The 15517-nt window shown below is 42.9% G+C and overlaps 1 protein-coding gene across 23 annotated transcripts in view; it reads right to left on the reverse strand.

Moving 5' to 3' along the window:
• Window positions 1–15517, reverse strand: part of cast (calpastatin) — a 79210-nt gene that overhangs the window by 33997 nt on the left and 29696 nt on the right. For all 23 annotated transcript variants that reach the window (XM_061262820.1, XM_061262825.1, XM_061262824.1 and 20 more), the window contains one exon: window positions 1505–1573. In XM_061262820.1, the coding sequence (XP_061118804.1) occupies window positions 1505–1573 (69 nt within the window). The remainder of the gene's footprint in view (window positions 1–1504; window positions 1574–15517) is intronic.

Raw genomic sequence — 15517 nt, forward strand, 5'->3', positions numbered from 1 at the left:
TTGCCAATGTGGTAAGAAAATTTCACTTGTCAAGTGAACAGTAACTTAAAACAAGCTAATATTTTACCACCTACCACCACAGGCACCCCCACTTCAGCAGGCCCTGACCAAGACTAAAGAAGAACTACTAAATAAAATGTTAAGTCTGATTACAAGACTAAAATCAGACTTAACATATTATTTAGACAGGTCAATTTTTGCAGTGAAAGGAGCAGCACAATGATGTTGTCCTGATCGGAGCCCAGTCAAGCATTTATGGAATATTCTGAAACAATGTCGGAGACGGAATGTTCTTCCTTTATCAACTAACCCAAGTTGACACTCTTTCTTCCATGGAAGACTGGCACGGTATTCCTCCAGCACAATTCCACACAATGCTAGACTTTGCCACAGTGCACACAGGCCCTACTGGCCACACACAGTAGCCCAACACCCTATGAACTCCCTGTATACTGCCATTTACATTTTGCAGTTTACCACACGTATATACAGTATGCCTATTTACGAACAGATTCATGAACCGCTCTACCTTGCACCTGGCTCTGCATCGCCTGGCACAGTGAAACAACAGCTGGGTGCTTCTGCGCCACCACTCTCAGCTGTTCACTGCACATTTATGAGTTTTTGTGTGAAAGGCAACCAATATTATTTTATTCATACCTAGAAACACTTAATGCCTTTAATGCCCTCATACAAAAATATTTCTGGAGTCATGACAGACATGAGAATGCCTTAAATTACTTATTCAAAGCCAACACATGGCTAATTTCCAGAAATGTTATTCATGTGCATTGTCCCTGTAAACAAATAATGAACAAATACATTATATTAAATAACAGAGCCAAAAACCATAAAATCTTCACAGTGATACAGCATTTAAAGGGTTAAAGTGCTTTTCCATTGTGCATGTTTTTCAAGCACAGGGCGGGGCCACACTCCCAGCTCTAACAAGAGGAAGAGCAGAGTTTTGTTTTCCTGCTTTTTGTGCAGCGCAGCCCATGAGCCTGCTCCTTACCCGAGGGCTTTCTGTAACAGGCTGGACGGGGCACCCTGTGCAGCCCTGCGCAGCTCTGCGCATACTGAGGACCCAACAGGAAATGACCTCAGAAGGGGTCAGTGTGAAGTCAGGGCAGACAGAGAGTGGGCAAATATCAGGCAGAGGGAGGGAGACAGCAGGGGGACTGAAAGTAGTAAACTTTACAGCATAACAGTTTACAGTTTACCGGAGCTCTTTATACACCGGTAAAATCTTGCAGATTCCAGATAGTTTTAAAGGACACATTTACTCAACGTTCACAGAAAATTTTGGTTGAGGATTCCTAGGCATCTGCAGCAATAATTTCAAGTTTGACCAGCATCAGAAGAATTAGGAGGGTTTCAAATCTGTACTGTATTTAGTTGTGGAGGGAAGAGCACTGGGTTAGGGCTGAGGTTTGTGTTGGGGTTAGGGTTGGGGTATTTTGCCCAGGTTTGGAGAGAAGAGGTCTGAGAAGACGGTGCATACCTCAAATTCAGCAGGTTTCACCGTGGATACTGGAGCCACCGGAGTGGAGGTGGGTGGTTTGGGTTGAGACTGCAGGCAAAACAGAAAGATAACATTAGTGATAGCTTCAATACCCTGCAACCAAAACAAGCAAACAAAAAAGCAGCTTTTGTTGGCTTTGTTCTTTTATACAAGGCGTTGTGTTCTAATTATGGCAGCAGTGATGTAAGGTGCCAAATGAACAGTACAGTAAGGAAGCCTCAATTTAACAAATTTCCAGAAGCACTTTTAATAAAAACAAACCTAACCGTCTTTGTAAGAAGTATGTAAGTGCTTGTTCATAATTCTTAATAAATATTAAATATTATATAAAAAAGTAGTTTGGAACCAAAAATATCACTTGAAAGAAAGATACAAGTTAAAGTTCATGTTTATTTGTAGAGCACATTTCACGCAGATGGAAATCCAATGCGCTTTACATGAAATGCATTTACATATGTAGAAAATCAAAGAGAAAAAAACAATGTGGGAAGAAAAAAAACACACAGAAAACACACTAATCCATGGAAAACAGGAGCGTTTTCAGTCCACTTTTAAAGACAGCAGGAGTTAGAGCCTGTTTTAAGTAATCCAGAATGCTATTCCAGCATTTTGGCGCATAATAGCAGAAAGCAGCTTCAGCAGATCTAGATTTTACCCAGAAGACAGACACAGGGTGGGCACATACCTCTCAGCCAGGTCACACATACAGTGCGAGGCCAGGACATTCAATGCTTTATACACAAGTAAAATAATAATGTAAGTACTAAAATCTTTTCAGTTCATAGTTTCAGTTCTTGAGAATACAGGAAGCCATGTGTTTTTTTTTTCCGAGTCCCAGCCAGTACTCTGGCTGCAGCAAGACCAGAATAAAGTCCATTACTGTAGTCCAACCTACTGGTAATAAAAGCAAGTCCGGTTTTGATACAAAACTCTTTTTTAATGTTTACTTGTGTTTTTCAGCTGATCTTCTGACACTATTGATGTAGCTGTTAAAATTAAGCTTGCCAACCACAATGACACCAGGATTCCTAGCTTGATCCGTATATTTAAAAGACTAAGCATCCTCTTAGCTTAATTTTTTTATCTTTGTTTATCTGTAGAAGATAATGGGTCATCCAATCCTTTATGCCCTTACTATTGAACAAGTGAGTCCACAGGACCAATGTCACTGGGGGGATAGAGATATATATAGAGCTGGGTATCATCTGCATAGTAATGATACTGTACATTACTTTTATATCATATGCCCAAGTGGAAGCATATAGAGATTACAAAGAACAGGACCGAGGATTGAACCCTGAGAAACTACTGACTTTTTTAGAAACAAAGCTATCAAAGTGTTCCCGTCCTGTCGGTAGCTCCTGAACCAGTTGAGAACCGGACCAGAGAAGCAGACAATCCTAGCAACTTTTCTAGTCTCCCCAACAACATCAGATCATCTACAGTGTGAACTGCAGCACTTTAAACGTTTTAATTTCAGTGATAACAAACGACAACCAAGCTGATTTTCTGCAGGACACAGTAGGAGCCATGTCAAAGAAGACGAAAATGCTGAATAAAGGTGATGGATCTCCACCTCCCATATCTTTACTTCACTGGCTAGCAGCAGGAGAATGGCACTGCAGTTCAATCAACCTATTAACTAGACAAGAAGCATCAGAATCAGCACCTGGGACACTGATAAAAAAAAACCCCCATCTAATTTCACCAGTATTCAAAACAGTAATTTCACCAGTATTCAGTATTTGTCCCCTTTCACATCAGTTATGGGAACATTTTCTGCCGAATACTGGCACTGACATCTAAAGAATTAAAGTTTTGAAATGCTTACTGTGCTTGATTCAGGCCTGCTCATGATACACGGAATTGTAAAAAAAAAGAAGAAGAATGTAGACAGCTGAGTCCCAGGCTGACAGAACTGGCCTCCTCAGGCAGCTGCAGTGACATATCAATGAGGCAAAGCCTGCAGAGCTGGTTCAGGCAGACCAATCACGAAGCTCCGCCAGGCCACATGACGCTTACGTTTCCATGGGAGGGCCATTTAAACTAACCGTACCCGTTCACAGCATAGCCCATTCTGCCATGCTGCTGCTCAGCTAGCTGTGCTGCTGCCTTTGCTAATAAAATAATAATAATTTATATTTTAGCTGACACTTCTATCCAAAGTTACTTACATTTGATTAGACTAAGGAAGGGATAATCCCCCCTTGAGAGATGTGGGGGTAAAGGGACCGACAGCTGTGTGGAACTTATCGTGGCTACAGCAGGGATTAAATCACCAAGCTTCCGGGTCCCAGTCATATACCTTAGCCACTAGGCCCCAGGCTTGCCCTGCTGGCAGTAAACATCAGTAAATATTGCTCAGTCGTCTGACTGAAATAGCTGTAAATCTGCAGTCATTCAGTGCGGTCTTTTAATAATCACACTGTCCACCTGATCGCGCGTCAAAAAACCTTCACATCACTGCTTCATCCTAAACAGTAGTGCATCCCATAAATTGAATATTTAACGAAACATCACAATTTCTAATCTATCCGTCTACAGTTGAAGGAAACGGAGGCATATTGTTTTGATGACACATATAAATGGTAATTGGTTGGCATTTATATAGCGCCTTTATCCAAAGCGCTGTACAATTGATGCTTCTCATTCACCCATTCACCCATTCACACACACACCGACGGCGATTGGCTGCCATGCAAGGCCCCGACCAGCTCGTCAGGAGCATTTGGGGGTTAGGTGTCCTGCTCAGGAACACTTCGACATAGCCCCGGCGGGGGATCGAACCGACAACCCTCCGACTGCCAGACAACTGCTCTTACTGCCTGAGCCATGTCGCCCCCATACAGTGCTGTACCTGGCAGGACCTGAAATGAGCAGTTCATGCTCATTAACCTAATAATTTGATTGAATAAAAACAGTTCTGCAAATAAGAGTGGGCTAAAATTCCACAGCAATGTGACATGTCTGATATAAAATTATGGGAAGGATTTGGCTGCGATTATTACAGCTAAAGTTGGTACAACCAGTTACTGAGTTTAAGGGGGCAATTACTATTTTCAGGGGTGATTTGGGTGCTTGATACCTTTTTTCAATAAAGATTATCAAGTCCAGTTCCCTAACCATTACACTACTAAACCAGCCTTCATTTATGTGGTGGGTGGGTCAGGGAGCCTGAGATTTACTGTGTTGCTTTGACATGCTTGACTAAAATAGTGCTCCATTCCTCCCCTGCAATACGTACCCTCTCTCCTGATTGGCAACCACATCCGTCAGTCTTGAACTCAACACGACAAGCCTAGCAAACATGTGCCTCCCAAACAGTGGTGCCACCACTTTGGCCTATCTCGACGAAGTCTACAGCACAACTACACAGTTCAACAAACCACAGAAACCAGATCTGGGTCAAACACACATGGAACATGCTTCATGTTACAGTGTAATGCATCTTTGTGGTGGTTTTCTGTAAGAAGCTATTCAAATAAAATTGGATCAACTCTTTAGATGGAGTCAAAACAAAACAAAAAAACATACAGTTATATGAGAAAATTGTCCAAAAGCTGCAGGTGTTTTACCAGTGGAGTTCACTAGATGGAGTGTTTCAGGAAGCTGACAGAATCTTGATCCGTACTAATACACATCACAGACCTGGCCACCTCCGGTGTCAGTCATACCCCTTTGAAGGTTTTCTGGAATGTTTTTCCAAGTCCATAGATTTCAATTACCAATAGTGATTGTTCCATCAGCAATAGAACATTCTAGTCTTATATTTGTATCCTATTAAGGTGCATCATACACCTTAAAGGGTTAAACACCAACATGGAAAACCCCTCAGGCAGAAGACAGCCAGACTGAGCGCCGCTCACACAAGGCCGAGACCCACCCAAACCCGCCATTATAGCTGGGGTGTGGATGAGTGTACCTCTCTCCCAGCCCAGCTGGTCTGCGGGTATTCTTTTTATTGGTAGGTAACGTAGCAGACCTGTCACCACCCAGGAGTGATGGTGACAAAGAGAACAGGACACCGGTATATTTTTAACCCCCCCCCCAGCCAGATTTAAAGGCATTGAAGGCTGTTCTGTATCTGTTCTGGCTCCACGGTGGTGGAATGAACTCCCCATTGAGGTCAGAACTGTAGAATCTCTCCCCACCTTCAAGCGCAAACTGAAGACACACCTCTTCATGCAGCACCTCTCCCCGTCCCGCCCTACCTCCCTGTGAACCTTAATTGTTGTCTTTGTGATTTACTTTGTGTATCGGTATTTTTAGTTGGCTAGGTAAGCAGTGTTGGATAGTTAAGTTTGGTCACTTTTGCTTTGTTGTTTGTTTGTTTATTTGTTCGTTTAAAAAAAATAAAAATAAAAATAAACAATAATTTTGGCCCTGGTCCTTATCTTTGTTGTACAAGTAGCAGTGAAATTGTACTTCCCTCGAGGGTCTTTCACCACTTATCCTTGGTTATGGGTGTGCACTTTGTTGTACGTCGCTCTGGATAAGAGCGTCTGCCAAATGCCATTAATGTAATGTAATGTAATGAAGGCACTGAATCTATGGACAAATTAAACACTTGGTTGGTTGGCCACCATTTATAGACAACCCTTAAAATGCCTTTGCCCCAGACTATCCTCCCTTACCTCATAATTTCAGTGATCTGAAGTGACTACTGATTGCCTCCCAAGGATTCTGCCATCTCATATCGCAGCATTTAGCAGACGATCTAATCCCAGCGATTTGATTAGATTACAATCTGACACATAATGCATTTATACAACAGAATATTTTTATTGAAGCAATTCGGGATCAAGCACTTTACTCAAGGGCACAATGGCAGAGCCCCAGCTGGTAATCGAACCTGCAGCATTTGAATGGCAAGGAATGGTACAACAGCCTTCAGATACAACCATGGACTTGATAGGCACTTGGCCAACTAAATGTAGTGTGGTTCATCAGTACGACATTCCCTTGGTCCACATTACAATCTCCCTCAGGTCCACCCATAATTGGAATTCTGGTACCACTACTGGTTGGATGGTAATGGGGCGCTACGGGGTAGAATTTGGGGTATGAGGACCAGGGGAAGAATTCAAAATGTACCTCAGAGTAGGAGTGCTGGTCTTGGATCTGCTTTTGCCTTGCAGCTCATAATGGATAACGCTAGGTTAACCCGATGCTATATCAGCACTGCTAATGTGAGAAGTTTTCTTCAGATCTCTGTCTGCTCTCTAAATCCCAGACCTGGGTTGGGCCTTTCTTTCAATCCAACTGCGGAGATTCGTCTATAAATTCCTATGAGATTCCCAAAGGCGGAAAACATTTGTACCGATTGGTATCAGACAATGAGCACACACTCATGATCACTGTCATAGTCAGAACACACACTCATGAATCACTGCTACAGTCAGAACACACACTCATGGATCACTGCTACAGTCAGAACACACACTCATGGATCACTGCTACAGTCAGAACACACACTCATGGATCACTGCTACAGTCAGAATACATACTCATGCCATGGCTTATTTAAGCAATAACTCACAACAGGCAGTGGTATATAGAAATTTTATCACAGCTAAGAGGTGTTATTCAGCCCGAATTCACTACGGAAAGCCACCATGAGTGAGCAAACGGGTTTTGGATAGTTTCTGAATCGGAGGCAGTGTGTAGATTTGCGTCCTTGCTTGCTTGCAAATTTTGGGCAACATTAGGCTAGCATCTAACGGTTTCTCACTTTGACTCGAATGGCTGCTTCGCTGCGGAGTGATACTTGAAATAGACCTGTAAACAAGCATTAGTGGTGGAAAATGTATCACTGTTATGAACCATTCAGATTGTTTTATAATCAGAATTATATAACAGTTAGTTCCGGTTAAGTAATTTGATTGGACAAGAGGCATTCCATGAGTTACGATACACAGTACAACATCAGTCTGACCTCATCATGACTCGGGATCAATCCGCACTGTTTACAAAATTCTATTAGCCACTATAAAGGCTGGTTCATACTCTGTCGGGTGACTGTCACAGCAACGAGCGATATTGGTTTATACTTCATAAATTAAATATATTTTAAATTAAACAACAACTACAGTCAATGTTGGGCGACCTTAGAATGTTCATGAACATTCCAAGATTTCAGTCGAGCGACGGAGCCTTAACTGTCTCGCATTGCTAGGCAACTCTATGAACAAATGCAAAGACTGATGAGCTAGCTAGCCAGCTAAATAGCACAACAGCACTCCCTCTTAAGTGATTTTTCTCAATTGTGTTATCAGCTTCCATTTCTTTCATAATTTCAATCATTTCATCATTTCTTACGTCACATACTGAATTTAAGATTAAAATCATGAAATTATAAACATCCATCATTGCCCTCACATACTACACACAACAAAGAAACCCCACTATTCCTTGTATACAAAACAGCCTAAACATTTTGTATTATTCATATTATTCATGTACTTGTATGCAGTTATATAATAACTTTTTATTACTAATTTTATTTGTTTTAACCTTATAAACATAGATTCTAAGGGATCTTTTTATTTTTTGCATGATACGATTCTGTACTTTTATTATTATGACCATTTCATATTCAAAAAACATATTACCCAGAATCCCATCAACGGTAGCAGATGTGATTCGCCCTCACTTCAAAGAGCTCTTGGCTTCTGCAAACATGTAATTTGGTGTGCGTTCCTATCTGGGCCAGCTGCTTCACGTGAACCCCAGGCTTGGCAGGGTGGAGCTCTCCGATTCTCTCTCTCCCTTTCGATCGCCCATCTCTTTATTTACTCATCCATTTTTCCTCACTGCATTGTACCTAGCTGTTTATAGCTCACCTAACTGGTTAGTTCAGTCACGGGGAGGTAACTAGGTCTTGGCATAAAGCATTTGCTTGCATTGAGTGCGATTGGTTGAATCATTACACAAACACGTCAGCAGTCATACAGGTGGACTTTTGAAACACTACATCGCAGTTCTGCCTTAGCAACATGCCAACAGACGCTGCGCCCAGCCGGCACCATTGGCTGATGCCGGCTTCCCTTATCTCTCACAGGCTGCATGGGCTGGTATTTCCATGAATGTTTTTGAGGTGCTGCAATGGCAGGGGTTCACAAGGCTCCACCCCCCAAGGCCCAGAACATGCAAGCCCCATAGCAGGTCAATCTAACCTGACCCGCTGTTCCTCTTCAATACCAAGAGCCACTAAAACAGGACTGCAACAGGGGCCCATTGTCTCATTCTCACAAATACTGAAGCGTTGCCAAATCACTGCTGACAAAGCAATGGGGATCCTATACATGGAGGATGAGAGTTGAAAAACATAAAACCAAAGTCGGAGCGTAAGAGGTAGGCTGTGGATTATTTTTAGACACACCCAATGTTTGCTGAGGCCTGGCAACTGTCTTAAGTTGGAACTTCCAAAACGGCCCAAAACCACAGAACACTGTCACGGGGGCACTCACACGCAGGTCAGGGCCATCTTAAAGCGATAAAGAGCAGCAGATCAAAAACTGCGAATGGAGGAGGTGGTGTGCCTGTAAACAGACCCCAAAAATGCTTTTTGAATTGTGGATAACAACAAGGGAACAAACGTTACATACAGGACTGTACAATGCTTGGTTGAGGGAGATGAAGAATTACTTGAAAAACAAGAGTTTTCTGTCTTGGTTCAGACTATCAACTGATTTTCATAATACTGCTCAGAAAAAAAAGTTATGGTTAAGTTGACCCCCCCCCCCCCCCCTTTAATAGTCAATATCTCTAGAATGACAAATCCAATGAGCCAATTGTTTTGGATGTATATTGAATATACACTCACTGAACACTTTATGTTTATTAATGCGATTATATAACCAATCATGTGGCAGCAGTGCAATGCATAAAATCATGAAGATACAGGTCAGGAGCTTCAGTTAATGTTCACATGAACCATCAGAATGGGGGGAAGAAATGTGATCTCAGTGATTTTGACCGTGGAATGATTGTCGGTGCCTGACAGGGTATCTCAGAAACTGCTGATCTCCTGGGATTTTCCACACCCAACAGTTTCTAGAGTTTTGCAAAGAATAGGTGTAAAAAACTAAAAATAGTGAGCAGCATTTCTGCAGGCAGGAACGCGTTTTTTAATGAAAGAGGTCCGAGGAAAATGGCCACACTGGTCATAGCTGATAGGAAGGGGCCAGTAATGCAAATAGCCACACATTACAACAGTGGTATGCAGAAGAGAATCTCTGAACACAGAATCCACACTACACTATCTACACTATCCACAGAAAGTGGATAGCAGACAACAGCTGCAGAAGACTTAAGTCTAAAAGTTGAATAAATACCTAATAAAGTGCTTACAAAGTGTATAAATAACATTCACTTTTTCACTGAATGACCCCTTACTAAAAGGAAATTTTAACCCAATTTCCCCGTGCTGTATACCACACTGCAGTTAATATGAGCCCCACGGGAATGAAGACCAAGAAGTGACAAGATTTTTCTCGAGACTACATTTTTTATTATGGAAAGACACTTGTTCCTGTGCGGACTGTCAGTGCCTTTAAAAGCACATACACATAGCAAACATCCTGCTTACATCCATATTCCTTTGAATTGGGAAGAATAGAGACATAAGATGCCAATAGTGCTCATTTGGGTGTAGGTACAGTAGGAGTCATTCTCCTGAATCAGGCTTGTATCCCAAATAGTGTTGTTCCAAATTGAATGAACAAATCTTTTTAAACTAACCTGTTTTAAACTTGGTACAAACCAAACTGCCAATGGTACATACTGAATCTTCAGCTACTGGATGGATTCAATTTGGCAAATGAGTGGAACTCCCTCACCCTCATTGTCCCTATTGGTTTTGTAGGAGGTAGCAGGCCAGTCCTACTGTACCTCTCCATTGTATCTCAATGGGACCTTCAAAGCTAAATAAAGTATGAGTATATCCAGGAGATACTCAGCTTTGTAATACTGAAAGTTCTACCCTTGATATTCCGATATTAATTAATTAAGGAGTTGCACAATGCACCTCAAGCAATTTGGACACACCAGAAATTCCTGTTAGCAACCAGAAACTCCTGTAGTTGACAGAGGACAGAAGGAGTGTGCAAGCTGATAATCTGGTTAGTCCATAATATAATCTGTGCTCATTCACTGTAAGACACTGGTGGAAATTTCTTGTCATGAACTTCTATGGTCCTGAGTATTTTAGCCCTTTAAACTGCAGAATGACAGGCCTATTCCCACGCAATCGGTAACTTTGATACAGCATTTCAAAGCTGAGCCGCAATGCAAACCTGGACCCCACACACACACCTGAGGGAAGTCTAACACCTGTTACAATATGGAGTAATATTTCCATACAGTATGCAACTCGCCAATGTTGGGCTGAATAGGATATGACACAGAACTCAAAAAAGGACGAGGTGCCAAACAACGTCAGATAAATAAAAGTGCTTGAAGCTTTGGAGTCATGGGTCCAAAATGGTGGTTCTAAGCAGCAAAAAGGGAACGGGTAACATTACACACAACTGTCCTGTGCCATGGGTCACCCAGAGAGCTTTGTCAAAGGGCCCAAAGGCACATAGCACATCTGCAGCTCATAGAGTTCATTCACAAAGAGACACTGTGGCACAGTTCCTGTTGTCTACGATCAGATTAGATACCCAGATGAAGCACTAACCTAAATAAAGAGATTACACACATTCAGCCAGACTGCTGCCAGATCACTGTATGGATTGTCTGATCCCGAGGAAAGCTTCCATCATGGCCAGCGATAGAAGAGAATCACTCACCCCTTCTACACAAGACCCAACACAGCTAACTGAATCACCCCTTCTACACAAGATCGAACACAGCTAGCTGAATCACCCCTTCTACACAAGACCCAACACAGCTAGCTGAATCACCCCTTCTACAAGTTCATTCACAAAGAGACACTGTGGCACAGTGCCTGTTGTCTACGATCAGATTAGATACCCAGATGAAGCACTAACCTAAATAAAGAGATTACACACATTCAGCCAGACTGCTGCCAGATCACTGTATGGATTGTCTGATCCCGAGGAAAGCTTCCATCATGGCCAGCGATAGAAGAGAATCAATCACCCCTTCTACACAAGACCTAACACAGCTAGCTGAATCACCCCTTCTACACAAGACCCAACACAACTAGCTGAATCACCCCTTCTACACAAGACCCAACACAGCTAGCTGAATCACCCCTTCTACACAAGACCCAACACAGCTAGCTGAATCACCCCTTCTACACAAGACCCAACACAACTAGCTGAATCACCCCTTCTATACAAGACCCAACACAGCAATCTGAATCACCCCTTCTACAAAAGACCCAACACAGCAATCTGAATCACCCCTTCTACACAAGACCCAACACAGCTAGCTGAATCACCCCTTCTACACAAGACCCAACACAGCTAGCTGAATCACCCCTTCTACACAAGACCCAACACAGCTAGCTGAATCACCCCTTCTACACAAGACCCAACACAACTAGCTGAATCACCCTTTCTACACAAGACCCAACACAGCTAGCTGAATCACCCCTTCTACACAAGACCCAACACAGCTAGCTGAATCACCCCTTCTACACAAGACCCAACACAACTAGCTGAATCACCCCTTCTACACAAGACCCAACACAGCTAGCTGATTCACCCCTTCTACACAAGACCCAACGCAGCTATCTGAATCACCTCTTCTACACAAGACCCAACACAGCTAGCTGATTCACCCCTTCTACACAAGACCCAACACAGCTAGCTGATTCACCCCTTCTACACAAGACCCAACGCAGCTATCTGAATCACCCCTTCTAAACAAGACCCAACACAGCTAGCTGAATCGCCCCTTCTCCACCACACCCAACACAGCTAGCTGATTCCCTGGTATGGGGTTGTGTGATGTGCAGTAATGCCCATGGAGTACTGTGTTAGTATAGGTCAAGGACCAAGGCTATTATGGCAACCAGAAGGTTGCAAGTTCATGACCAGGACAGGTGCTGCTGCACAATGGACTTTGATTCTTTTGGTAAACATCCAGGGTAACACATTAACCCTGGGCTTATGATCTAAAAATCGTATTAGATTTCCTTATTAACGAGGTAACATCACATCCCTAATAAATATATTATATATAACATGACACCTATGGTTCCAAAAAATAACAAATGATGGCTCAACCAGAAAGGTAATTCACATATTTCTAACTCCACATTTCATTGGTCTGCTCCTCCTCCTTCCCAAACCAGCTATGTTCACTCGTTCAGTAAACCAGTAAAACCAGTCAAAACATGAAGCTGGTCCTGTAACCACCCTTTTAAATGAATCCTCAATTGTACATGTTTGAGAACTGTTACATGTTTTAATCTAACTATTAGTTGAGGTTAGGGTTTCCATCCATCCATCCATTACCTTAACCCGCTTATCCTGAACAGGGTCGCAGGGGGCTGGAGCCTATCCCAGCATACATTGGGCGAAAGGCAGGAATACACCCTGGACAGGTCGCCAGTCCATCGCAGGGCACACACACCATTCACTCACACACTCATACCCACGGGCAATTTAGACTCTCCAATCAGCCTAACCTGCATGTCTTTGGACTGTGGGAGGAAACCGGAGTACCCGGAGGAAACCCACGCAGACACGGGGAGAACATGCAAACTCCGCACAGAGAGGCCCCGGCCGACGGGGATTCGAACCCAGGACCTCCTTGCTGTGAGGCAGCAGTGCTACCCACTGCACCATCCGTGCCGCCCCTGAGGTTAGGGTTTCCCAATTGTATTTTTTTTTATTGACAATTCTGTGTTAATTTCTCATAGGGCATAAGGGCCTTCCTCGAGTGAGAAACACCACTTGATACTCTTTATAACTAGTACTGAATCTAGTTCACTTAAACTGAATAAATAACTCAAAGCAACTTGTTTTAGGATAAGTACATTCATAACTATTTCAGCTAACCACATGGGCAATGCAACAGTGCAAAAACATTCTTTTCTTTTAGCTTCAGGGCTCTGAAGCTTTTGAATAACCATCCCCAGATTATACAGGAGGCAAGAACAGTTTTAGTCTTTGAATCAAAAATCAACCTTTTCAGCCTTTTCAGCCTTGCTCAACACCTGTCCCAAGTAATTTAACACTCTGGAAAGGAGGTTTCTTTGAATGTTTTCTTGGAAAGTCAGTGTTCCAGTACTTTCAATTCCCAGTATTGATTGTTACGTCAGCATTAGAGTGTTCAGTTAATAACATTCCAATCACATATTTGTAATCGGACACCTTAAAGGGTTAAATCTGGATCCTTCTTCTGAGATCTGCCGTTCTTAAACCGGCTGCGTCTGAAAACGATGGTATTCGACAACTTGTTAGTAAACGGCACTACACAAAAACACGGACGAATCGATGCCGGAATACGACATCCGTGTGGTTTACAATTACACTGCGCCGACAGAATGCACCGATCGATGTAATAAATGACTTCCATATGTAATGAGCGAGTATCCTGGGCCGGTGATTTATACGTGTACAGCCAGCTCCATAACCCAGGTTCACAGCTGATATCAGCTGGATCCACAGGGCCCATGGAAGTATCTCTCTCTGGGGCCGTCGGAGGCCTCAAAGTGTATATGACCACTGCCAACTGTAGCACTCCATTCCTCATAAAATCCTGAAGACAAAAACCATCTGTTATTGGCTGCGAGTGGTATTTTCTGAAGCTACCAGCCAATCCCCGTGCTTTAATTGCCAGGGCACGGAGGCAGGAATCTTGTGCCAAGCCGTAACTTTAAACCCAACATGAAAAGGCCCGGGTCCTCAAATTGACCTGTGTTGAATATAAAGTGGCCGCAATGATGTTTACTGCTAACCATTGCTCTGCATTATCCTCAGCCATTGATAATACTCATTCAGACAACTACTTTTCTGTTAATGTGCAAGTATTCAATCCATCCAACCATCCATCCATTATCTAATCCGCTTATTCCTGGTCAGGGTCGCAGGGGGTTCCCAGCATGCACTGGGTGAGAGGCAGGAATGCACCCTGGACAGGTCACCAATTAATTGCAGGGCACACACACCATTCACTCACACACTCATACCTACGGGCATTTTAGACTCTCCAATTAACCTAACCTGTATGTCTGTGGAAAGTGGGCGGAAACCAGACTATCCAGAGGGAAAAAGTGTAAATAATTAATTTTAGAAATGATGAAAGAGAACAGTTCTCAGTGGTGTGAAATTCTATTGACGAACATCAACATTTGAATGAGTAGCTTGCAGTTATGGTGCTCCTGTTAAAAAAGTAAGAATGATGAACGCTGTTTTTGAACATCATCTCACAGCCCATTCAAGCATTGATTGACTGATTGACAGATTGACTGTTTGGCATTCCACAGTCTTCACCAGAGATACCCCAAGTACCATGTGACTGCAAGCAGAGCTGGTGATTTGGCAACTGACAGGATGTGTCTGCTGGCAGAATGCATGATTGGGTAACTCAGATGCCATTTTGGAAAACAGAGGGCAAAGGTGAGAACTGCCCCCTCAGGGTAACATACTCACTCAAAATACGAAAAACAATTACGCTCTGATAGTTATTACGAGTAGGATCAAAAAGTACTTCATCAGACCATTTTAATGCTGAACATTCTGCTGTGTACTGCATGAAGAGGTTGTGTGTTTGTGTGTGTTCTTGTGTGAGTGTTTGTGTGTGTGAGTGTATGTGTGGTATGTGTGTGTGTGTGTGTGTGTGTGTGTGAATGTGTGCGTGTTGGTGTGTGTCTGAAGGTATTAGCATTCCCAGAATGCATACCTCCTGACCTACCAGACATAGGTGAGGCCCAACCCACCCCAGACTACAGTTGACAGGCATCACACTGTGCTTTAAGGAATTGGCGAGCTTTCAGCCCTTCAAACCGACAAAATGGCTGAATCAATGTAACTCCATGCGTGAGGACATACAGCAGGCTACAAATACACA

The sequence above is a fragment of the Conger conger genome, chromosome 12 (genome assembly GCF_963514075.1).
Source record: "Conger conger chromosome 12, fConCon1.1, whole genome shotgun sequence".
NCBI lineage: Eukaryota > Metazoa > Chordata > Actinopteri > Anguilliformes > Congridae > Conger > Conger conger.